The 23,129-nt window shown below is 57.5% G+C and overlaps 1 protein-coding gene across 6 annotated transcripts in view; it reads right to left on the reverse strand.

The window, feature by feature from the left end:
• The window catches only part of AGAP3 (ArfGAP with GTPase domain, ankyrin repeat and PH domain 3), a 148,956-nt gene that overhangs the window by 106,069 nt on the left and 19,758 nt on the right, over positions 1-23,129 (reverse strand). Inside the window, exon 1 of one of the 6 annotated variants that reach the window (XM_059819155.1) lies at positions 84-930. The exons of the other annotated variants lie outside the window; for them this stretch is intronic. Coding sequence (XP_059675138.1) covers positions 84-930 — 847 coding nt within the window. Of the gene's footprint in view, positions 1-83; positions 931-23,129 lie in introns of those variants that run through there. 6 annotated transcript variants of the gene reach the window in all.

The following is a 23,129-nucleotide window of genomic DNA, read 5'->3' on the forward strand; positions in this document are numbered from 1 at the left end:
CAGGCCATGGCCACCCATCCCTGCAGAACCCGCAGGCGCAGGGGAGCTCTCGCCAGGCCAGCACCGCTCCCGCGCTCACTTACCCAGCGCTCGCAGCGGACCGCTGCCCAGAAAGACGGGCTCGGCACTGCCGTGGGGGTCCTTGGGGCACGCGCTGCTGGTGCTGCCGCGCTCTCGCCGTCGGAAGCGGCTCGTGAGGAGTCTCCAGAGTCCCCCCGCCTGCCCGGGCTCGGCGTGCAGCCTGCCCCCGACCCTGGCCAGCTCCGGGTAGAGCAGATCCCGCTTGCTGGGGCAGGTGTGCAGGGAGCTGGCGTCGCCCTCGCTCTTGGTGCGGAGACGCGCGGGGCGCAGGAGCCCCCCCGACTCCGACCGCCGCAGCTCGTGGCCCCGGCGCAGGCGGAAGCTGAAGCTTTTGCGCAGGGAGCTGAAGTTCCTCCTGGGGCCGGGGCTGCTCCGGCCGCTGCCCCCGAAGAGGTTCCAGCGGCGGCTGCCCCACAGGGAGCCCCCCCGCAGGAAGCCGGGGCTCTCGGCGGGGTGCGGCTGCCGGGCCGAGGGCAGGAAAGTCATGCTGCTGGGGCGCGGGCGCTGCGCCCCGTCGGCCCCGTCGAGCAGGGCCGCCGCGCCCTCGCCCTCGCCCTCGCCCTCGCCCGCCGGGCCCCGCTTGCGGGGCGAGCGCAGCCTGAAGAAGCCCAGCAGGCTGCCGCGGGCCCTGGCGGGGGGCGGCGGGGGCAGCAGGGCCGCGGCCGCCAGCCCGTTCCCCGCCGCGCAGAAGCTCTTGGGCCGCCGCCGCTGCTGCTGGGCGGCCTTGAGGGCGGCCTGGACGGCGGGGACGCCCTGCAGGTCCAGGGACTCGCAGACGCTGACGGCGCGGCGGGGGCTCGGCCGCGGGGGGCCCCGGCCCGCCTCGCTCCAGCGCCAGCCCTCCGCCATCGTCAGCGGCGGGGCTGCCCCATGGCCCCGGGCCGCCCGCCGCTCTGGGCCGCTGCCGGCGCGGGCGGCCGGCCCCGGGGAGGCGGCGCAGCGGGACCCCGCACGCCGCCCGCTGCCTGCCGGCTCCCACGCCGCGCCGGCATGCCCGGGCCGCGCTCCGGCGCGCCGCCAGCGCGGGGCTGGGCCCGCCCCGGAACGGGGCCGGGGCCGGGGATGGGGCCGGGGCCGGGGCCGCCCCGCGCGGCCGCGCCCTCCCCGGGCCGCCGCCCGCCCCCGACGCCGCCGGCAGCGAGCCCCGGGCGGGCAGGTGCTGCCCCTCGCCCGGCCCCGGCCCCGGCCCCGGCCCCGCGCAGCGGCCGCGGAGCCGTCCCGGGGCGGCGCTCACGCCTCCCCCGCGGCGCTCGGCGGCAGCCCCGGGGTAGGGCCGGGCCCTGTCTCCGCCCGGCCGCCCTCGGTGCCCGCCTGCGCCCGCGGAGCGGCGGCGCTGCCCGGCCGCCCCGCACCCTCCACGCCGGGCTGCTCGCCGCCCGGCCCGGGCAGCACGGAGCGCCGGGCAGGGCGGTCCCGGGGCCGGGGCCGGGGCCGGGGCCGGGGTCCCCCCGGCGCGGCGCGGCGCCCGCACTGCCCGCCAGGGGGCGCGGCGCTCCCGCTCGCCGCTGCCGCCGGGCGCCCCCGCGCGGCTCCGGGGGGCAGCACCGGGAGCCCCCCCCGAGGGCCCGGCGGCCCCGCCCCGCCCCGCCCCGCCCCGCCCCTCCCGGGCACCGGGCTGCTCCCCGCCGAGGCCGGCAGCCGCCGCCGCCCGCCTGCCCATCGCTCCCCCCGCTCTGCCGCCGCCCCGCTCCGCGGTCCCGCCGCACATCGCTCACCCCGGCCCTCCGCGGGAAGTACGGGAGCCGACCCCGCTCCCTGCGAGGGCCCATGAGCGCTCCCGGCGCCCTGACCCCTCACTCCGTCCCTCCCACCCCGGGCACCCCCTCGCCGCCCGCTCCCCCCCCCCCCCGTCAATCCGCGTCTCGACAGCGAACACCGTCAGCGGCTGTCGCGGGGCCCCGTCCGCGCCGCAGACGACGACAAACGGCCGCGCCGCGCCCGGGACCCCCCGAGAACACCCCCTCAGCACCCACCCCGCAGCCCTCGGGCCCCGGGCGAGCGCGACCGTCTCAGCCAGCGCTCCGCTCCTGCCTCCTTCCAGAGCACAGCGGGTTTTGCCCTCGATCACACACGCCGCCGCTAAGCTCTCCCCCCCCTTCCAGGCCCTTTCTTCCAGAGTCCCCCAGTGCAGTAATAACTCCTCTGCCTCCTCGCCAGCTCCCCCCCCCCGGCTGCCTGCGGCGCTCCCCCGCTCCAGCATCGCCCCAGGACCCTCCTCCTCCTCCTCGCTTTTTCCTAACGCATCTTCCCTCTCCCTGGCTTTCCTCCTCCTCAGAACAAGCATGAGCCGCACTCCCTCTGGGGAGAAAAAGAAAAAAAAAGATGCTCGACTCCCCCCTTAAAGTATTTTTACATTTCGAAAGCTCTGCTAAACCCGCCCAGGTCTTCTCCTGCCTCCCAAGGCCTCTCCAGGCAGCATCTTAATATCAGCACCTCCTTTTCCCCCTCCTTATCCAGGAGTCTTTCACTCCGCTGCCTCGACTCCTCTGAAATTCCACCAGCTTTTCAGACTTCGCCCTCCCTTCGATCTCTCACCCTCCTTCACAGAACGCCCTCACGATTTTCTTGAACACCCCATCTCCTCTCCAGCTGTCCGTGGATGCACCCAGCCCCGTTCATTACCCGCAGCCCCAGGACACAGCTAAACCCCACCTCGCCATGAGGCACCACCAGCTTCAGCCCTTCCCCTCCCCAGGGCACAGCCAACGCCTCAGCCAAGCCCCTTCCTCTCCCTTCTCCATCCTCCCCTCAGCCCACAGGTTCCACCATCCGCCTCCCCTCCTACCACCCCCGTGAATAACGCAGACCACCATCGCCACGCTGCATAAGCGGAGCTATCACCCAGCAGCCTCCTCCCTTAGCTGGAGATCCTTCTCTTCCCTCGACTCCTTTGCACCTTTCGGACAGTAAAATCTCTAATTCAGCAGTACCCCCTCCCAGCTACACGGTGCTGAACACACCCCGAGCGAGGATCAGCTCAGAGATCCCCCTCCCCACACCATGTCAGCGCTTCTGGGGCAGAAGACGGGACGCATCCAGCTCCCCTCCCTCCCAAGCCAACAGGCACCGATATCTGAAACCGAGCAGAAGGCGCCTGACAATCCGCCAAAGCTACAGCTCTGCCATCTGTGCCAAGGTCACAGAACACGCGAGCTGCCAGACTGGATCCGACCCTCATCCACATCATCTGGTGTCCTGTCTCCCAGGAGCAGCCGCACTGCAGCGAGGAGCGAGGAATTCTGCAGAAAGCAATTACGAGGGAACGTCTTCCAAAGAGCGCCGAACACCAGACGAGGCTGGCGGCAGAGACCGTGGCGTCTCCATCACCGGAGATGTCAGAACCGATCACACAGACGTCTGTCAGGGGTAATTCAGACACAGGTAACCAGCCTTTGGGCAGGGAACCAAAGCAGGAACCTCGCAAGCTCCTTCCCAACTGCGCTTTGCACAGCTCCTCGCTCCCAGGGATTGGAAGTTGTTCCTGTAATGAAGCAGGACCATCTATATTCATCCCTTCCCAAAATCCTGGCTTTAACTTTTACCGTAGCAATGCCAGATGGTACACCTCCTATATGAATCTCATCTTTTTAAAATATTCTGGCAAGTTTGGGGCTTTAAGGTATCGCTGAATCACAGAAACGTCTGCTGGGAAGGACTCCAAGAGATGGTGTACCACCCGCTCCCCTGCCGAGGCGGGACCAGACCTGCGTGGATCACCCCGACAGGCGTCTGTCTGACCCCTCCTAATGACCTGCCCAAGCCCACTGCAGTGCTGCACCGTCCTCGCTGCTCCCATTCTTCCTCGTGTCCAAATCCCCGTGCCTGCATACAACGGCAAGTACTTCTGCCATACCCTTATCAGCTGTGAAGGATAACAGACTGTGTTCTTCCCTACAACCTGAAACGTACCGAGAAACAGAGGGTTCCCCTCAGCTGACGTCTTCTTCACTGTCCCTCCGAGGATCGTAACTTTAAAGCTATTATTCTTTTATAACGCACTCCCTTCAATTCTCTACAGTTTGTCTTCTACCGTTTTTCAAAGGTAGTGCCCAGAACCTGGGCACAATACTCAGCTGAGGCCTCCAGCAGCACTGAGGAGAAATATAACATCCGTACTGCGATATCTATCCCAAAAAGATACTGGTCTTTACTACAGTAACACCACAACGATATTTTTACCTAATTAGCCTGTTAAGAAGCAAAGGTTTCCATATGCTACATACATTGGTATGATCCGCTTGGCATTATTCCTACAGAAAGAACAAAAGAGATTGGAAATAAAATAAAACGGAGCCTTAGGTAGGACTTCTGGTGGCAGAGGGCTGCAGGCAGGGTGCCTGCACCCAAGGAAGGGCTCAAAGCCCACCAGATCTCGCCAGCACGTGGGCTCTGGCTGCCTCTTCAGCTACCAGGGCTGAAACGGCGACCGATGGAGGAACTGTTCTGAGAATGACACCAGGAAACCACTGGTGTTTAGAGACTGAAATATGCCCCGCACACCTTTAAGTGTCCTGTCTTACCCAGTTCACTCCATGATTACACCGGGTTTGACTGGTGCTGTGTACATATCTAACGCAAATGAAAGGTCACAGTTCACCTGCCTGGTGGGAAGGGGCTGCTGCTGCAGTCCCCTCTGCCGCGTGGGTCTCCGGAAGCAGACGAGCTCCGAGAGCTGGGATGTAACAGGGACATGGTGATTTTGCAATCCTGACCCAGGGCAGGTGCCTGGGGACAGAAGCAAGTTAGTCTCTCACCATTACTTTTATGAGTCACACGCACGTTACAAATATTATGGCAATGAACATCTGGCTTAAATTACCAAAAAGGCATGAGAGGCTAAACAACAGCTGCACTGGAAGATAGTCCGAAAGTCAGGGAACTTTCCACTGCTGGCTGGTCCCCAGTGTGAAGTTCAGGGTGGAGCCCCGAAACAGAAAAGAAGTCTGAACCGTGACTGGTCAAATGCTCCAGACTTAACTGGCATTGGTATTTCTGCTCCAGCTGTCTGCAGATGCAAAGGTTTTGTTGCAAGGGGACATTCAGCCTGGAGCATGGGACGGCTGCATTCACCGTCCCACCTGGGTTTGAAGGTGCTGTCGCTCTGCAGAGAGGCCCAAGTCCGGGAGACCCACTGCAGCAAGTCACACGTCCAGCGCGGACAAGGGACCAGCACTGCGGCGTCCAAGAGCACCTCGGCAGCTGGGGATGGAGGGACGAGGTTCCCAGCACGGATGGAGATGTACGTTTTCGGCACCCTGGCAGCAGGCAGATGACGGCAGCAGACCAGGAGGATGGGACAGACCTCAGCCAGCCCCGGGACCAACATGCCGGCGGGGCTGCAGAGTGCCCGCGGCCAGCAGCCCCACGCGGACCGTGCCGGCAGTGGGACCACGGGCAGGGGACCAGGCTTAGTACCGCTGCCCAGGCAGCGCTGCCAGGGGACAGACAGGACAGGGCACAGTGACACCACCGCACTTGGGCCAGGCTGCAAGACGCCCAGGACCCTCGGCACACGCTCTCCAGCCTGACCCACACGACCGGCGCGATGCCAGAGCTGCAGAGCGGGAGGGCCCCACGCAGTGCCACGGGACGGCGGCGGTGCCCATCTGTGGATTCAGGACCCCGAGCGCTGTGCCAGAACTGCGCTGGAGCTGCCAGGCTCTGCAGACCAGCTCCAGCCGGCTTGGCCGCGCACCAGGAATACTGATGAGGCTCTGCCCAAACAGGGAACGTCTGGGGGCGCAGCCTCCGCTGCCCAGCCATGGGGTGCGCAGCGCCGCAGCCCCCGCAGCCCCACGTCACAGCCAGTGCTGCCACACACAGCGCCCAGCCCGGCTGCCAGCGCGTCAGCAGCAGGCAGTGTGCCGCAGCCGTCACTGGGGAGGCGGCAGCAGGGCAAGGCCCTGCCTGCTGTCCCCACAGGGCAGGGACAGAGCCATCCTCTGCCCCACCAGGAGGAGGGTGAAGGAGACGGAGCCGTTTCCCCGACCCTGAGCGGAGGGACGCTGCTCACAGCTGGGTTCAGCCGCAGCCAGGCTGGGCACCGCTGTGGGGCTCCGGCATCCAGCACAGCCAGACACCGAATCACACCAGCTCCGCCGCGATAACCCTTTCTGGTCACCCCAACCGACCCATTCGCAAGGGACGATATCCCCACCCTCCCCACCGACAAAACACCCGCCAGCCCAGCAGCCCCCTGCAACTGCCCAGGGTCTCAGACCAGAGAAATGAGGCACTGCTCAGGCCCGAGCTCCAGCGGAGCCTCTCGCTGCCCTGCCTGCCAGCTGGAGCCCCTGCGCCCGGCCCCTGCCCGCGCCCCCGGAGCCGTGGGTTTGGCACCCGCAGGCCTGCCTTTCCCTGGCCTCCTGACTGAGGGATCGCTCACATCGGCGCAGGCTGTCACCTACAGTTTCCATGGAGAGAGGAGGAAGAGGCCCAGCCAGCAAACAGTTAACAAAAGCCAGGAAGTAAACAGAAAAGGCACACAAGAGCCTGACTTCAGCATCAGCTCTCTCCCTCCTCCCACACACCCCCAGCTCGGGTCCTGCCCGCAAACCTCGCCACTGCTGACGAGGAAATTACCGCTTTCTCCCTCCCTGGGATTCACAGCGCTGAAGCAAACCACCCCCTTCCTACGCGCCATGAGGTCATGCCCATGTCACCCAAACCACCCCGCACCGCCCCGTCCCCGCAGCCGGCAGGGCACGGCCACTGTCTCGCCCACGAAGAGAAGCTGAGCACCAAATCGCCGCCAGCCCTCCGGCGAGGGCAGCCATGCCGCGGACCCCACACGGGCAGCCGTGCCGGGGACCCCGCGCCAACACGCTACGAGACAGATCAAAGACGGCGCTTCCTAAGCCCGGTCCAGACCCCAGTGCCACAGGGAAGCCCTGGAAGCTAACGCTGTGCGATGGCATCTCCTGGGTGTAACAGAAGATCAAGGAAGCGATCGCTTCTGCTCATTAAACCACCCCCCGGGCACTTCTGCAAGCAGGGATGTTAATACCAGTGTCCTGACTAAATCTCAGCCTCTGCTTAGCTGCAGTTAGTCTGGTACCTCCGCTCCAAGCCACGGGGCAGACTCGCCGTAATGCCAGCGTAGGCACCAGGCTGCTCCCAGGCTGTATTTACGCCCTTCCTTCGTGCTCCTCACCGGCCTCGCAGGAGACGCTTGAGCAGTGGCTGCAGGTACGAGCAGACTCAGCTAGACATTGGGAAATCTCCTCAGTGTTTTGAAATCCAAAGACAAAAGCCCATGTGAGTATTTGGGAAGAGGACTAAAGGAGACCTCTTCAGATCTTCAAACCCAGCCCTTGCCCCGGCTTTAAAATCCCTCCCATAATCATCATTTACAACAGTGAAAATCCTCTAGCTTATTCCAAAAGCAGCAGAGGAAGGGAGAAACAGAAAGAAAAATACCAAAGGGGTGGAACTAAGAGACAGACAGCGCAGAAATAAGACACAGAGGACAGGTAAATAAATCTGGCCATCAGGAGAACACAGCCTCCTGGCCAGGAAATGGAAGAGGCTGAAAAATCCCCCCCTGCCGCGACAGAAAGGCAGAGATCCTGCAGCAGCCTACGAAGGACGGCTGCAGAGCCAGCTCCTCGGTGGATCAGGGGGGCAGAGGAGAGCTCCAGACCTTCCCAGCTCGAGGCCAGCCCGCACGGAAAGGCTAGGGAGTTTGCTCAGAGGATCGAAGCCAAGAAGCCTTCCCACGGAGGGTGCTGCACGGGGCAGCAGCCCCTCTCACCGCCCCACCAAGGCGGCTGGCTCGGGGCAGCGCTCCCTGGCCTCGCCAGCCGGGCTGGAGCATCAGGACACCCATCAAAGCGCTGCGGGGAAGGAACAAAACCCTTCTCGGGAACAGAGAACCTCAAAAATGAACCAATCCTGCCCCACAGCCGGGGAGAACCAGCTGTGCTGAACACTGGACACTGAAGGAAGGCTGTGCGATGTCTGTGCGGACCCTGTCACTGCCCTCGAGACGCCCTGCCACCCTCGCCCTGCGCCTGTGAGGCCGGCCAGCGCTCGTCCCACCCAGGACGGACACGGGCCGAGGCTCGAAGGCCACGCGGCCACGATGCAGCGCTGTGCAGCAATGCACAAGTACAGCCTCTCTGCCCCACTTCTCATGCTAGCTGAGCTTTTAGACGTGACTGCGCCGTTGCCATGTTTGCACGCCCAGCGAGTAAGGGACATTCCTACACCCTTATGAAAAGCCCCCATCCTGGCAGAGGATGGAGCCTGGACCCCCCAAGCCAGGTCTGCACTGACCGGACAGACCACCCGTCCTCAGGTCCTTCTCATTCTGTTGCACGCGGCATCGCTCAGACACCACCAGCGAAACGCACAGGAATTAGGGGAACAGCAGACACCAGCAGAAGGTTAAGACTGCAAAGGCGTTCGGTTCAACAAAAAGGAGAGAAGCCCAGAACCCCAAACGGGATGTTCCCAACAGAGCTTCCCAAAGCTGTTGGAGACCTCCCTGGAAAACATGAAAACAATTACACTGTAAGAAGCCATGAAAAGATCCCGTTCTTCTTCCCTGTTCCCTCCAGGCACCTGCTCAAGAACGAGAGAGGAGGTAAAGGAAGTATTTTCAAAAAACAAGCTAAAAAGCCACAGAGACTGATAACAACATGAGATGCTCACATGGAACGAAGCACCCCAACAAATGCCTTCAAATACCATTTCACCTAACGCTTCTACCTCGTCATCCTCCCAAGGAACAGCTCAGTGACTAATAACACCGGCACACAAAGGCAGAGATTGTTTTGCCACAAACAACAAGAGAGTCAGTGGTGAGAGCAGCATGAGTAAACTCTTCTGTATCACACCTGGTGCAGGGTAATTACAGCACTCCAGCCAGCAACAAAGCTCTCCAGAAAAGCCAAACCAGCTTCCTCCCTGAGAAAGAGCCCACAGACCCCACGTTTTACCTTAAAATCTCATCAGCAATTGTTTTAGAAAAGGAGATATAACTCTTGGGATGCTAAAAAACGTAGATGTCACCTGGCATATGAAACTAACATTGACGACAAAATGCTGTTGGGGAGAACACGCGTTTCATTAAACCCACTCACGTCCTCAGGTGGTGCGACACGGACCTCAGAGCACGCCAGAGCCAGCCTCCAGCCCGCAACGCAGTGGCATCCTGCCGAGCCAGGGCCCCTGCTCCAGGCTGGACGAGGGTCAGATGTCTCCTCCTGCTCCTGCTACCGCCTAGATACAAAGGTCCCGGGCTCCGACACCGGCAGCCCAGAGAGGGAATTCCTGCACAGGTCTCCGCAGGCGGGATGGCATCTCCTCCTGATAGCACCTCTTCCCACCGCCCTCCCCACGGACACGCAGCTCACTCGCGGCGGCGCGGGGCAGCCCCCTTTGATGATCCATCCACGCTGACAGTTGAATTCAGTTCTATTTTGATTACCTGATTGCCCATTACCCAACTTTAGGTGGCCATCCAAACACCCACCAAGCCATGCAGTCATCCGCCTCAGCTGACAGAAAACTGTAAGGCATTTGCAGAACTTGAACTTCAACAAAACATTTCATACAGTGAAAAGGGAAAAAAATAGTTAATGTGAGAAAGGTGGATATTAGTGCAATAACTGCGAAGTGGGTTAATCTACAGATTAAATAGACCAAGCGTTTCCAGGGCACGGGCCTGCCAGCCCTGGACTTCCAGTGCCTCTGCTTGCTTATATTCGAGAAAATACCTGAACTCTTTGCTGCAGTGTGCAGGCTGCGACCCAAACTGCCTCAATGTCCAAGACAAGGGAGGTGGCAAACGCAGCGCCGGTGTGCAGCAGGTCAGGGGGGATCCCAGGTACCCCGCACCAGCGACGGGTAGCTCCACCACGGTCAGACACGTGTAATGGCACGAAGGAGGAAGAACAGGGAATGAGACAGAGAGCATCATTAGGGCACTGTATAAAATCCACGCTTTACCCCAACCCTGAATGCCGTGTTCCGGTCCTCAACTCAGAAGGGACACGAAGAGCATCCATGAAATGAACAGAGAAGGGTGTGTGAGCCTAAGGAGGAGGCAGCCAAGGGGGGGTCAGACTCCCAGTCTATGATCTGTTCTCCAGAGCACTGCACAGGTAAGTAACCAACAGCCTCTTCCAACAGAAGAGCTGGGGAAAGTCAAGGTAAACTGTCGAGTTTCAAAACAAAGGGAGGCACTTCTCGACATGCCGTGCTGTCAGGCTGCGGGCTCCTTGCCACAGGAGGTTGTGGATACTCAAAGTCCACCCAGTTCAAAAACAATTAAGTGAAATCACAGAAGGAAATCTAACCAGGACTATTAAATGTGCAGCACTACCACTGGCACAGGAGTCCCTCACCCACACACCACTGGGTGCTGAGTCAACCAGGGAAATATTACTATACGCTCTTCTTGGTTTCATCTGATTCCCAGGGCATTTGCTTGCAGCCATCTTCTAAGAGGATACTGGGCTAAACCGAACTTTGGTCTGAATCAGCACAACCTTCCCCAAACACACCCGTGGTTCCTCTGACCACCCTCACAGCCCATTTCTGCTCCTGTTTCCAGCAAAGTCCTCTTCTCCCCAACAGGCATTGTACAAAGCCTCCCGGAGGAAATCTCAGCCATGCCTTGCACAGGGACACTTGTGCATATTCTTATATGCATATGTCATATATTCTCCCTACGTAGCATAGGGCTGCGCTTGCCATTTTGATGGACTGTATGTCTCTTGCTCCAAGAACTGCCGCAGCCTAAACCAACCCAGGCTGTGACTTCAGAGTGAACAGCGCAGCACAACTTCAAGGGAAAATAATACCGAATAAGCCAAAATCCCCATTGCAGTTTATTAGCCTGGGGCTCTAAGAGCACCTTCTTCCTAAGCCTGCGAGCCTCAGATGCAGCACTTTCCAGATAACGAGCTCCTCGGATCCCTCTGGCCCTGGGAATCATCCTGCCCTCACGGCAGCCGAAGCCGGATCTGGGCTTTCCAGGAGAGACAGACCAGAGAGAGGGACGCAGCAGAAACGTGCCCGGGGAGATGGAGACCACCCGCTGACCGGGGCCGTGGACTGCCCAGAGCAGAGGGCCAGGACGCCCACTGATCCTCGCCCGAGCGGGGCCGCAGGACCGGAGGCTGCAGGAGAGTGGTGCCCGTCGGACAAGGAAGATGCGCTCCAGCGCGGCACCAGCACAGAGCCGTCCCGCGGCCCGGCCGGCCGAGGAGCTCCCGTGCATTGCCCACGCGACGTCACCTCAGGCCTGTGTGCGTGCGTTTTCATCCGGAGTAAGGCAATGCTTTGTGGAAAATACACAAGCACATAATTAAAGGCTGCATCAAAACTCATATGCAAAAGAGCCCCAATGAGGATGTAAAGGCAAATGTAAATTTTCACAAGGTTGGCTTTCGGAACCAAAATAACGTTCGTTTGGTTTTACTGCAGGTTTTTTCTGAGCCATTTCATATGACTTTTCTTTTTATGTAAAAAAATAAAGTTATACCTAACTGTACCAAGCCATCTCACATAATCCAGAGAGCTTGATCTACAGAACTGTGGTACCGTGGTGCAGCCGCTGCCAGCTGAGCTGCAGCTTCAGAGGCTGGTCATCAGACGGGGATTGTGACCCAGGGAAAACACCGTACTGCCAGAGCCCCCAGGCTAGCGCGCTCGTACTTTGCTCCCCCGTACACGCACCAGCCCCACCAGCCCCAGCGCACGAGGCTGCCCTGGACGAACTCCACCCAAGCGCCTTTATTCCGCTGCTTGCGTCCCCGCTCTGCAGCGGCACCGCTCCTGCCCGACACGGGGGGTCCAGCCTGTGCTCCCGGGGCAGGAGAGGCTCCGCAGCGCGGGCGGGCTGGGCGCTCAGCAGGCAGGAGGCTGCGGGAAGGCAGACCCCTGGAGCAGCCTCACCACGCGCTCCGTCTCCGTCCATGCACACCGTGACACACACCAGCACCCAGGCGAGAAGAGCTCTGTCAAACACAGGCATTTTGGGTTTTTCCCCAAAGCCTCTGCACAAAGACCAAACCTTCGACCGCAGATGGGGGGGGGGGGGGGGGGGGAAGAAAAGAAAAAAACCCCAAGCCACACACAGCAGAAGGTGCTGGCCTCCCACCTGCCTTCTCTCACCCCCCCGAGACTCCTGCTGCAACCAGAGGCTCCTCAGCCTCCTGAAAGGGAGCGTGTGCCGAATCCCACCCGAGGGTTCCCCCGGGAGGGAGCAGCCTCCGCGTCGCTCTGCCCCGTCCCACACCCTCTGCCACGCTGACCCTCGCCGCTCCCAGCATCTCCCCACCGACACGAAGTCCCAGCGGAGCCCGACGAGTCCCCACCGCCTGACCGCAGAGAGGCACAGAGGAAGACTTCAACCACACCGGCACCGATACGAACTTCCTGTGCGGTCGGGGCAAGAGGTGACGGCTTCGGGTGCCTCCCACTGCCCCGAAACCGGCTGCTCTTTAGCTGGGAGGACAAGGCAGACGTCTTCAGAGCTGAGCTGCCAGAGGGTAGCCGGGGGGTGCCAGGATAACCATCCGTACCGAACCATACTTTGGGCCAGCAAGAAGACCTTTATAACAACAGCCGTCACCAGCCTGTCCCGCAGCACGCAGACGCACATGAGGAGGTTTCCCCCTTCGCTGCAGAGCGGCTGGTGACTGACATGCTGTGTGCTGGTGCAGGACAGAAGGACGTCTGTCCATCCCTCCCTCCCTCCTTCACACCAAAGTTGAAGGGTTGCTTCTCCTTGGCCCAGAACTGCGGTGCTCCACCAGCGCGGGCAGGCGGAGCGGGCGCTCACCTGCCAGGGAGGAGGACATCCCCCTGCTCCCTTCCCAGCAGCGCCAGGCTGTGCAAACCCGGTGCTGTAACTGCAACGTAATTGCTGCCTGGGCACTGCCTGCAGCCCAGCCCAGGGGCAGCGGCGGAGAGGGACTGGCATTATCTCCTTCCGAGCACCCTGGTGACCTGGATCTGGGGCAGGCAGGAGATGCCCGCTGCCTCCACAGCGGCACAAGGCTCTTCGGGAAAGATCGAACCCCCACGAGCATCTGCCCCGATCAGCTCTGCTGCCCCTCGCACAGCCCAGCAGCTCCAGATGCTCCCTGGCATCTCCCAGCCTCGCCAGGCGAGCGGCTCCAGCCACAAAGAGCTCCCGCTCCCTCAGCCGGGCTGAGCGCGGGGCAGCATCGCCCCACGGCATGGCGAAGGAGCAGGAACGGCGGCTCTGTCACCGACCGCCATCCTGCCAATCACACTGGAAGGAGCATTCATTTACGCTCTCCCCAGAGCCAGTGTCTCAAGCTCCCACTAATACAGACGTCTTCTGAGACACCCCTAATCCTCTTCTCCGGACTGGTACCTGCCCCGAGACCACAGGGCCTCCCAGCTGTCTCAGCCAAGTCCTGCTGACTTATTTAGAAAATCCCATTTGAGATCCCTCTTCGTCCATGCACCCCATGCCGCTGGTGCCCGGGCACCCGAAACGCCCCTGGCACCCATGCCACAAGGGGCACGGGGGACATCCTCTGCCCGCTCACCTCCCACCACCCCGCTCCGGGGACCAGAGAGAAGAGTGACCTTCGTATGTCCCCCCGGACCCTTGAATTACTGCTCTCACCTCTTCAAAACACATGCCTTATTTACAGATGGCGTCTTTCAGCTTCAGCCTCCAGTCAACCCTTCTGCCTGCAAAATGAAGGGACCACTATCAAAATCCAGCTCCCTTAAAGACATTTCTAAGTCTGATCAAATAACCTCTCAACAGTCCCTTTGATAACAGCAGGGCTACTCAGATCCCTTTCTATGGCTACATCCCGCAATCTGCTCATTAATTCATGAGCCTTTCTGCATCCTCCCTCATTTCCCGATGCTCTTCTTCTAGTACAGACACAGCAGAACCAGGCACCGTCCCAGCAGGGATCATGCCGGTGCCAAACCTCCTTCTCTACCACCAGGTTCCCTATAGATAACCACACACACGGAGTCCATGCTGTCCTCCGCTCTGCAGTGGAAACTCAGTGTCCACTGACAAAGAGCATAGCTCCTCGAGTCTTCCCAGTCGCTGGCTCTCCGGACACAGTCCCCCAGCCTCCTCCACCAGTGGCTCACCCACCTCGGTGCTTGGATTCCTCCGGCTTTCGTCACTTCACAGGATCTTCATTAATTCAATTGTAATTCTTGATATTTTTTTTTTCCCAGCTAAATGCTACAAGGTGAAGAACGGATCCCGCAAAACCCACCGCAAACCTAGCTGCTCCAATACAATTTTTATTCACAGCTATATATGGAGGTCCTAATTCTTAATCTATTTTACACGTTTCGTGTTGACCATAGGCTCTTCTAATTTCTTCATTGGAAGGCCACTCTGTCCCAAACCAAATATCACAAAGAGGTCTAAACATATTACTTAATCATTAACACCTGTACCTAATCACTCTGCTCAGGAGTTGTTATGAGTGTTACAGAAAACAGATCCCATCAAACCACGTTACTTGGCACTCACTTCCCCTCCTTTAATTCTTCATTAATTCAGATTATGTCAGCCACTGCGCTGCTTTCCCAGGGATCGATATCAGGCTAACTGTATCGTAAATACCTGAGTCATCCCCTCTACCCTGTTAGAGGCTGGCACAGCCTCAGCCTGCTCCGGCCTCCGAGTCGTCCTCTCGTTCGGGAGCCACCGAGAGGCCAGTGACCAGAGCGCTCCGCAGCCAGCTCCCCCAGGGCTCCCGGGTGCAAGCCACCCAAACTGGGAACCTCAAGATAGCCCGATTTGGGCAGGGGCTGTTCAACACTGAGCAACCATTGGAGGGAAAGTATTTCATCTCCCCAGGCGTGGGACGGAAATGCTTCTCCCGCACGGCTACCAACAATCTCTGCATTTTAGCCAGCCATGGACCAAGACCATAGTTAAAGAACGTCCCTGTTCCTAATAAACCTCACAACTCCCGACTGCCACTACCCAGGCTGGACGTAGGCTGCTACTCGTGTCTTATTCCTTCAGTTGCTCACCCCCAGTCTTGGTTAATGTTCCACAATAGCAACTTTTTCTCTGTTAGCAATTAATTATATGACAGTCCTATTGTCCAGATGTGCCACCTCTTTTGTATGCCAGGCTGAATTTTGAAATAGTGCAGCCTTCTTCATTAATTGTGGGGTTTGGGCTTTTTGGGCACAAACAAGACATTCTTTACAAATGCGTAATTATTGCTTGCGTTTTCTATTTATGTTCTTTCTCCTAAGTACTTCAGCTCATAATTATTTTTTTTGTGTGTTTGTGACATCAACCCTTCTAAAACAAATAGCAACGGGTGAGTGTCACACAAGTGCCATCACCAGAAAGACCATCACAACACTACTCAACCTTCCTGGGAGAAAAGAGCCCGGCAGTTACGGAGGGCTGCAAGGGGAAGGGGAACACCCTGCCCTCCTTTCCCCATCTGCAGATGATCCGGTACCGAGGAAGGGGCTGGGATGACTCCCGAGAGATCGCTTTGGTGGAGGTGGGATCACTGCTGAAAGCTCCCCAGGGTTGCCCAAGGCTGGTACCACTGGTAACACCATGACACCAGACCCGGTAACTTTGGCATTCATTGTGTGATGCTGCTCACGTCTAAAATCCTGGTATGACCAGAGCACCAGAATATTGTCTGGCACGAGCACCATGCAGATGCAATGGCAGCTCCAGCTGATCTCGTTATATCCCTTTTGACGCAGTTGGTTCTGCGCTGTGCTGGGGACAAGGTGGGAATGAACAGCACCGAGCCACCGAGGCTGGAGGGAAGGTGCTACCTAGGAAGCGAGTGCAACCACCACCCATGAACGAAACGCTTCTGGACAGCACGTGGGGAGGTTTTGTGGAGGGAACGAGGATGCCCAGGGCTGGGGCGCTTGCCCTGGCGGAGCGGCTGAGGGAACAGGGCTGGCTTAGCCCGGAGAAGAGCTGGTCTCTGGGGGAGCTGAAAGCAGCCCCCCATCACCTACCAGGGTCCTCGAGGTGGACCGAGCCCTGACCCTTCTTTGAGCAGGCAGGCAGACTAACACACGCGTTCAGGAAGCGCTGGCGTCGCGTTCAACACCGTGGGGCTGCTCAAGGGCCGCAGTGAGCCACACTTCAAGAGCCGAGTCCCCGCCACTGTCTGCATCTGCCCACAGCCACCTTCCAGCTTTCCAGCTCTACGGGCGATGACTGAGCGAGCACACCCGCTCTCCGCTGCCTGCGGAGCTTACAGCAAAATTTGGGAGCTCCAGGTACGGAAGCACTTAGGAAGGCAGGTCTGGATCCCTACGCTCGTAACCCCCTTTCCCCTGTACCGAAGCCATCAGAGCAAACACGCACACAACTACAATGTTCACTCCATCTTTAAACATCTTTGACGTCCAAGGTCTCCCTGGCCAAACCACAAATCCTCCCTGAGCCAGCGAGCCGCACCGCAGGCTCTGGAGCAGCCTGGGAAATCCTTAAAGGAGAAGAGATCTTCTGCAGGGAGCCGCATGCCAGCACTGCTCAGCTCTCCCTGTGCCTCCGCCACCGAAACCTCGCTGCGCCACTCACGTCGGGGAACGGCAGCACCGGAGACCGCGGCACGCTCCCCAGGACCACAGCTTCCCTCCTCAGGAGAAATCTGCACTGAAAGGAGCTGCACGGCTCTTGGAAAGGGAACATAAAAGCGGCTGGAAAGGAACCGCAGCAGCAGCGGCACCTCCCAGGAGCGGGGTCCAGCCCGCAGCGGGAGCCAGCTGCAGGTCCCACGGCACGGCACGCTGCACCGCCGGAAGGGCAGCAAACAGGAAACCTGCCCGGGCCTCGGATGCACAGAGGAACGGCCAGCTGGTTGAAAGGAACTTCGGAGAAAGAACAAATTAGCTCAGGCTCAGACAAAAGACTGGTTCACAGGGAAACCTTTGCTCAGCCGGATGGACAGAGCGAGTCTCTCGGCAGGCAGCACGTCCTCATTCTGCTGCAGCTCAGAGCTTCAGGAGGAGGAAAGTGCTAGAACGAGTACAGTGGTTGCAGGCAAGCAGAAAAAGAACAACAACGAAAAGATCAGATCCGCTCCAAAGCGTTAGTCAGGACAGCAGAAACAAAGACAAAGCGTTGCGAAAGGACCTTAAAATCCTGAGTAACTGGGTGACAGAATAGTAGATGATCAACATAAAGGGGCGTGCTCAGAAAAAAAAATAATTCTTATTCTGCATATACAATAACGAGCTCCAACTGCTTGTTACCACTCAAATGAAATCTTGAGGTTATTCTAAATAACTCTGTGAAAACATCAGGTCGCTGCTCAGCAGCAATCAAAGAGCAAACAGAGTACTAGCAATTACTAGGAAAAGGATGAGGCACAAAAGAGGGAACATCACGACACTCTCGCACGCATCCCCGGTTTGAAGGCTGTGCACCACTCCGGTGCCGTTCCTCACCCTCCCCGGCGCTTCTGACCCAGATCTCAAAAAAAGATAGAAGGGAACTAGAAAAGGTACCGAGAAGGGCAGGAGATGATCAAACGGACAGAACAGCTTCTCTACAAGGAGCGAAAGGAAGATGGCAGAGGGGGAATGAAGTCTTCCATGTCAGGAGAAGAAAGGAGAAGGCCACCAGGGAACAATTTGTTCACTGTTTCTTCCAAAACACAAACTAGGGGACATCAAATCCAATTAATCAGGAGGCAGGTTCAAAGCAGAAAGAGATCTCTTCATATAAAACACTGCTAAGCTGTACAATGCCTTGTCAAGGGATGTGGCGATGCCAAGCTAACGCGCACTCAGAAGATGATTAGGCAAACTCAAGGACGAAAGCTCCGTGCAGGGCTATGGAAACATGGAGACGCTGCTTTGGGCTCGGGAAATCTGTGACCAACGAATGGCTCCACGCTGGGAGAACGAACGGCCCGCAGCCCGGTCCGCGCGTCCCGGCGCCCGGGCACAGGCTGGGCGGCAGCAGAGGCCACAGCGATGGGCTGGAGAGCCCACGGAGCCCCTTTGGCGACGGCACGAAGAGCGGACACGCCTCGCCTCTCCCCCGCGGGCCTCTGCGTGTGCAAGCAGAGCTGCCGGCAGCATCTGTGGTTTCGGTTGTCAAATAGTCACTGCAGCAGCTGAGAATCAGGGCCTTAAAACTTTGCCAGACTAACTATTCAAGCTGAAATTTTCCGTGCTTGCTCTCTGCATTAGGCTGGTATTTTTAGAAGGTTCAGCAAAAGCAATTCAGACATTTCCAAAAATGAGGTTAGGGAAAAATAAGGTAGCTTTGCCAAAGTTGTACATTTTTCCAGCTTTTACCGAGTTATTTGAAGAGCTCATCGACCTCCATAGTTCAGAGCTGCAACCAAGCGGCTGGCTGAGGGTCATCCTTCGTTCAAGGAGATGACTTTTGCTGCCTGTAAATGTGCGTCCAAAACTGGGGGCAAACAACGCCTTTGAGAGCTGCTGCTCACACTTCTCAGTTTGTGCTGCTGGATGCAAAAGAGACCCCTTCCTCCTAATTCAAGCCAATACAGAAGGAACAGAAACACCAGGGAGGCAACTCAGGCTCTGGCTTCTGCACGTCAACAACTCAAGCTGAAGATGCACAACAGCCTAAACTTTAGGTTGGGCTACACCAAGTCACAGGCTGGAGCAGAACAGTGTCTATCTTCATCTGCTAGATGGCTTCCTTGCTGACAGCCTAAAAAAAAAAAATTCAAAAATACAAAGAAATACAAAGGCACTTTTGATTTTAGCACTTTGCAATTTTTGAGTGCTTGATGTATAATTTTATCGCTGTTGCTTAAGATGATTTGAATGCAATCAGTTGCATTACCTATGCAGTCAGGCTTTTCAACTGAGATCGAGGACTCCTTCTATTGAATCCTGTATATTTTGTCACTGATAACAGATTACAAAGACAGCAGAGATCATCCCTGTGCCATTCAGCTGCACAGCACAGGTTAGAAAAACCCACTCAATAAATTCAGCATCAAAATAATCCTTTATACCCGAGCTAGCTAGCGGTGCAGAGAAACACCAGGCTTTGATTTGAGGCCTTGCAAGTATTTACTGCATCTCTAGGAAAGTTATTCCAATGGTTAGATTGGACAAATCTAACCGTCTCTGACAAAAACGAGTACTTTAAAGCTGAATCTGTGTAGCTTTGGGCTCTGCCCAGCGGGTCATATTCTGTCTTCAGCTTCTAAATTGACCTGACGGCTTTCAAGCCCCGTACTATACTATTAGCCATCTTCCCCAGGCTTTAAATTATTTTATGGCTCCTTTTGTAATTATTCACGTTTTGTAAACCGTAAAAAAGTTATAGACATCGAAATTACATATAGTATCTGGTGATGGTCTTGTCAAAGCCACAGAAACGCTAGCCCTCCCTTCCACATCCGTGAGCTAAGTTCCAACTCACGCTGAACGCCTGCGTAGCAGTGTCCCGCAGAGGCTTCGTCCCAAACTAACGCAACCATTGGGATGTTCCACCATCTAAACGTGGCCAAACTAAATGCATCTTCTCCTGGACTATAAACGATCTATCATTTTAGGTAATGTCTGGGATGAGTTGGAAGTTACTGAGGTATTTGTTTAATAACCTTCTTACATTGTACGACGCATAAAATACCGTGCCAGCTTTGAAACTGCTGTGGCTTACAGGAAAGCCAGTTAAGGCAGAAATACATACAAACTAATTAAGGAACGGTGAGTTTACATGAGAGAGTTCACAGAGAAGTTGCCCTTCTTACATTTCTGTGATGTCCCAGTGCCCAAAAGACAAAGGTGCAAGTCCCGGCAAGGAACGGACTCCTCTTCTTCCCTTCTGACCTTCCACCATGACATGGTCTTCCAAAGTCAGCAAGATGCTATGGCTTAATCTGAAAGCCCAGCAGTAAAGCTCTCTCAAGAAAGCGAACAGACCAGTAGACTTTCTGTGATTTGTGTTTCATGGGACTGAATCCACCTCTACCCACAAGAGACCACGGCGGCTGCGAGGTTTCAGTCCACATGAGCCCAAAGCATTACCTTAGACACAGAAACAGGAGAAACGCCAAGGCCAGAGGACTTGGCAAGGCAAGGCAGCCGGAGGACTGGGAAGAGGTGGGCTGAAGGGTCCCGCTCTCCAAGCCACCTGAGAACGGATCTGCTCTGGAGACACTGGTTTCCATGGGGCAGCTCTGCAGGGAGATGCTCTGCTGAACCTCACCAGCACCAGAGAGTCCCGTCTCCACTAACACCCTGCTCAGGAGGCTATCATAAAAAAAGTGGGTCCCATCACATCTTTTCCTCCTCCTCTTTCCAAGCCGAACTCAAAGCCATCTGTGTTTTAGATATCTACATCTGATCTAGTCACCCTCAGCTCTCCTACAGTCAACGGAGAAAAATAAGCACTTTTAGTGCACAAGTCATCCAACCTACTTTGCACTCCTACTTCAGCCCGAGATTGACTACAGAGGAGCCTGGGGGAACTGACTCAGGTGGGTCATGTCCATCACAGCCACCGAACGCTGAGTTAGATGACTCCCCCAACTTCTGGATCCCACAGCTCCCTTCAGTGACAGCCTGCTCAGCCGACATGGCATGAGCAACGCCATCCCTTGAGGCACCCGAAGTGAGGAACACTGGCACAGTTGCCCAGAGAGGTGGCTGATGCCCCATCCCTGGACACGTTCAAGGTCAGGTTGGACGGGACGGAGCAACCTGATGTAGTTGAGATGTCCCTGCTCACTGCAGGGGGGGTGGACTAGATAACCTTTAAAGGTCCCTTCCAACCAAAACCATTCTGTGATTGTGTATTTCTGTCAGGACCGTAGGGGACTAGGCAGGGTTTTCTGGACCACCGCTCTGAAAGCGGGTATCCATATTTCTGTGTAAGGGCAGGTTTGCGTCTCCCCTTGCACTCCAGGCAGACAGACACACCGCACCTCGGAGCAGCAATCGTGGGAACGAAGCAAGGGACTGCGGCTCCAAAGGACCAGAGTGCTCGCCACCCCAGCCTTACGTCTTAATCACAAGATCGCTCTATTTCCATGGAAACAGCAGAATTAGAGACTTCAGTTTAAAGACAATTAGCAACATCGGGTATTTAACTGCTAAACCTGTCAGCACTCCCATCTCCAACGCCAGGAGAGGAGACAGTGCTTCCCCACACCACCGCCCCGCTGCAGCCCTGCCGAAGGCTGCGCGGCGGCAGCCCAGCCGAGCCACTCTCCGGCCCCACCACCGCATCCGGCTACACACAGGCAGCTCTGCCAAGGGCAGGACTGTCGCATTGTTATTTACTCTTGCTTCACTTACCAGTCAATTAGGCTTCCAGAGAGCTTACCCTGCATCAGTACATTAGGAGATGGAAGTTCCTGGCCGGTGGCGGTTGAATCCATTGCTTGCTTGTACATCAGCAACTGATTTTGGACGATGTCCAGCAATCCTGCTGACCAAGGCTTCCCTGATGCTTCAGCAGTAGGAAAACGCTTTCTGTACTCGTGAGTCATTCAGCGACTTACTGGATGGCTTCAGGCACTAATACGAGTATCAGCCGGCACAAGAAGAGGTTAATGCCTCCTCTTTCGCCTGACACAGCAAAGCACTGCAATTGTTACGGTCAACCCGAAGAAAGAGCGGTGCGGAGCCAAGGTGCTAATTACTACTGCTAGCAGAGGGTTACCCTGTCCAACTCTACAGCTGTCTCTCCACCTTGCAGCCACGAGTCTTTCTTGAACACAAAGCTGAGAAGGAACCAGGCAGCATCACAAACCTTCTGAAACAACTGCCTTGGGTTTGCAAAACACAACAACGTAAGCTACGATACTGGTAGCATCATCAAGGCTGTTGAGCTAGATAAGGGTGCTCTCAGGGGAGCTACCTGCGCCCAGGAAGCACTTGGGTAACACAGAGGCATCTCCCACGAGAGAGGAGAAGAGCTGCCTCTCCGCCATCTGCCCAGCCAGGGGTCCATTTCGAGGGGTCACCACCCCCAAATCCCCTCTCGGTGCTCTGCTGCCTTGGCATCCCAGTGGTCAGCATGACCGTTAGCTAACGGGTCCAGGGAGTCTTGCACAACGAGCCTCTCTCCTCTTGGCCATTACACCCGAGTCCAAGGTCCAAAATTGCTCAGTCCAGCTCTGATTACATGCTGCCGCACAGACAAACAGGCAGACAGTGGGGAACAGATGCTAATGGAGAGTAAATTTGCCATAGCACATGCTATCTGCTGCCTTGCCCATGCCTGGAAGGCATTGGAAACCTGGCCATGAGCCAAATTCCTGCCGTGATTATAACCACACTCCTTAAGCCCTTCCCGCTGGGTCCGGACAGCAATGTCCCAGTCTCTAGGAGAGCAACTTCTCACCCACAGAAATCCTAACCCTGCTCCGAGACAGAGAGCTCAGAATTGGAGAAGATGGAGGGAAGTCATCTTGTACAGCAGAGTCTGTGGGACACAGCAAACCTGCCCTGCTCCAGTGAGAGCTCACGTGGAGCCACCTCCACCCTCGTGCTGGCAAAGCTCCACATCAAGACACCGAATCGTGGCTGAAAACTGTGTTTACAGCTGATTTACCATGGAAGAGGGGGGTGCTTTAGGCCAGACTCTCCTTCAGCCTCTGGAGAGATCTCCCTGGGGTACAGTTACACACGCCTGCAGCCCGAGACTATCTGTAAGGACAAGTACAGGCAGGGAAGAGCCTCTCTGACCTCCAGTCCATGCCTGCTGCTCCCCACACAGAGCCCTTGAGCATCCTGAATGCTGCCGTCACCCGTGCTCATGTCGTACAGGAGTCCCAGCCTGCTTCTCCACAAAGCCACCGCGCATGGGACGGGTGCTGATGCAGAGGAGATATGCCGTCAGACCCTTGGCAAGATCAATTCTACCCCTGGGTTTCCCCCGACGCGTACGCCGGCTCCTCCCCACCCCGAGGGTTCAGCAACCAAGCCCTCGGGCTGCCTTGTCTATGGCTCCTCGCTCGGTCCTTTCCCCTCCTGCCACTCTGCTCTCCTGCCTGCAGCCTGCCCGTCCTCCTCTCCCCTCCTCGCGTGGCCGGCCGGGGCTCACACCCCCTCGGCTGGCAGAGGGGAGCAGG

The sequence above is a fragment of the Gavia stellata genome, chromosome 6, assembly GCF_030936135.1.
Source record: "Gavia stellata isolate bGavSte3 chromosome 6, bGavSte3.hap2, whole genome shotgun sequence".
NCBI classification, from domain to species: Eukaryota; Metazoa; Chordata; class Aves; order Gaviiformes; family Gaviidae; genus Gavia; species Gavia stellata.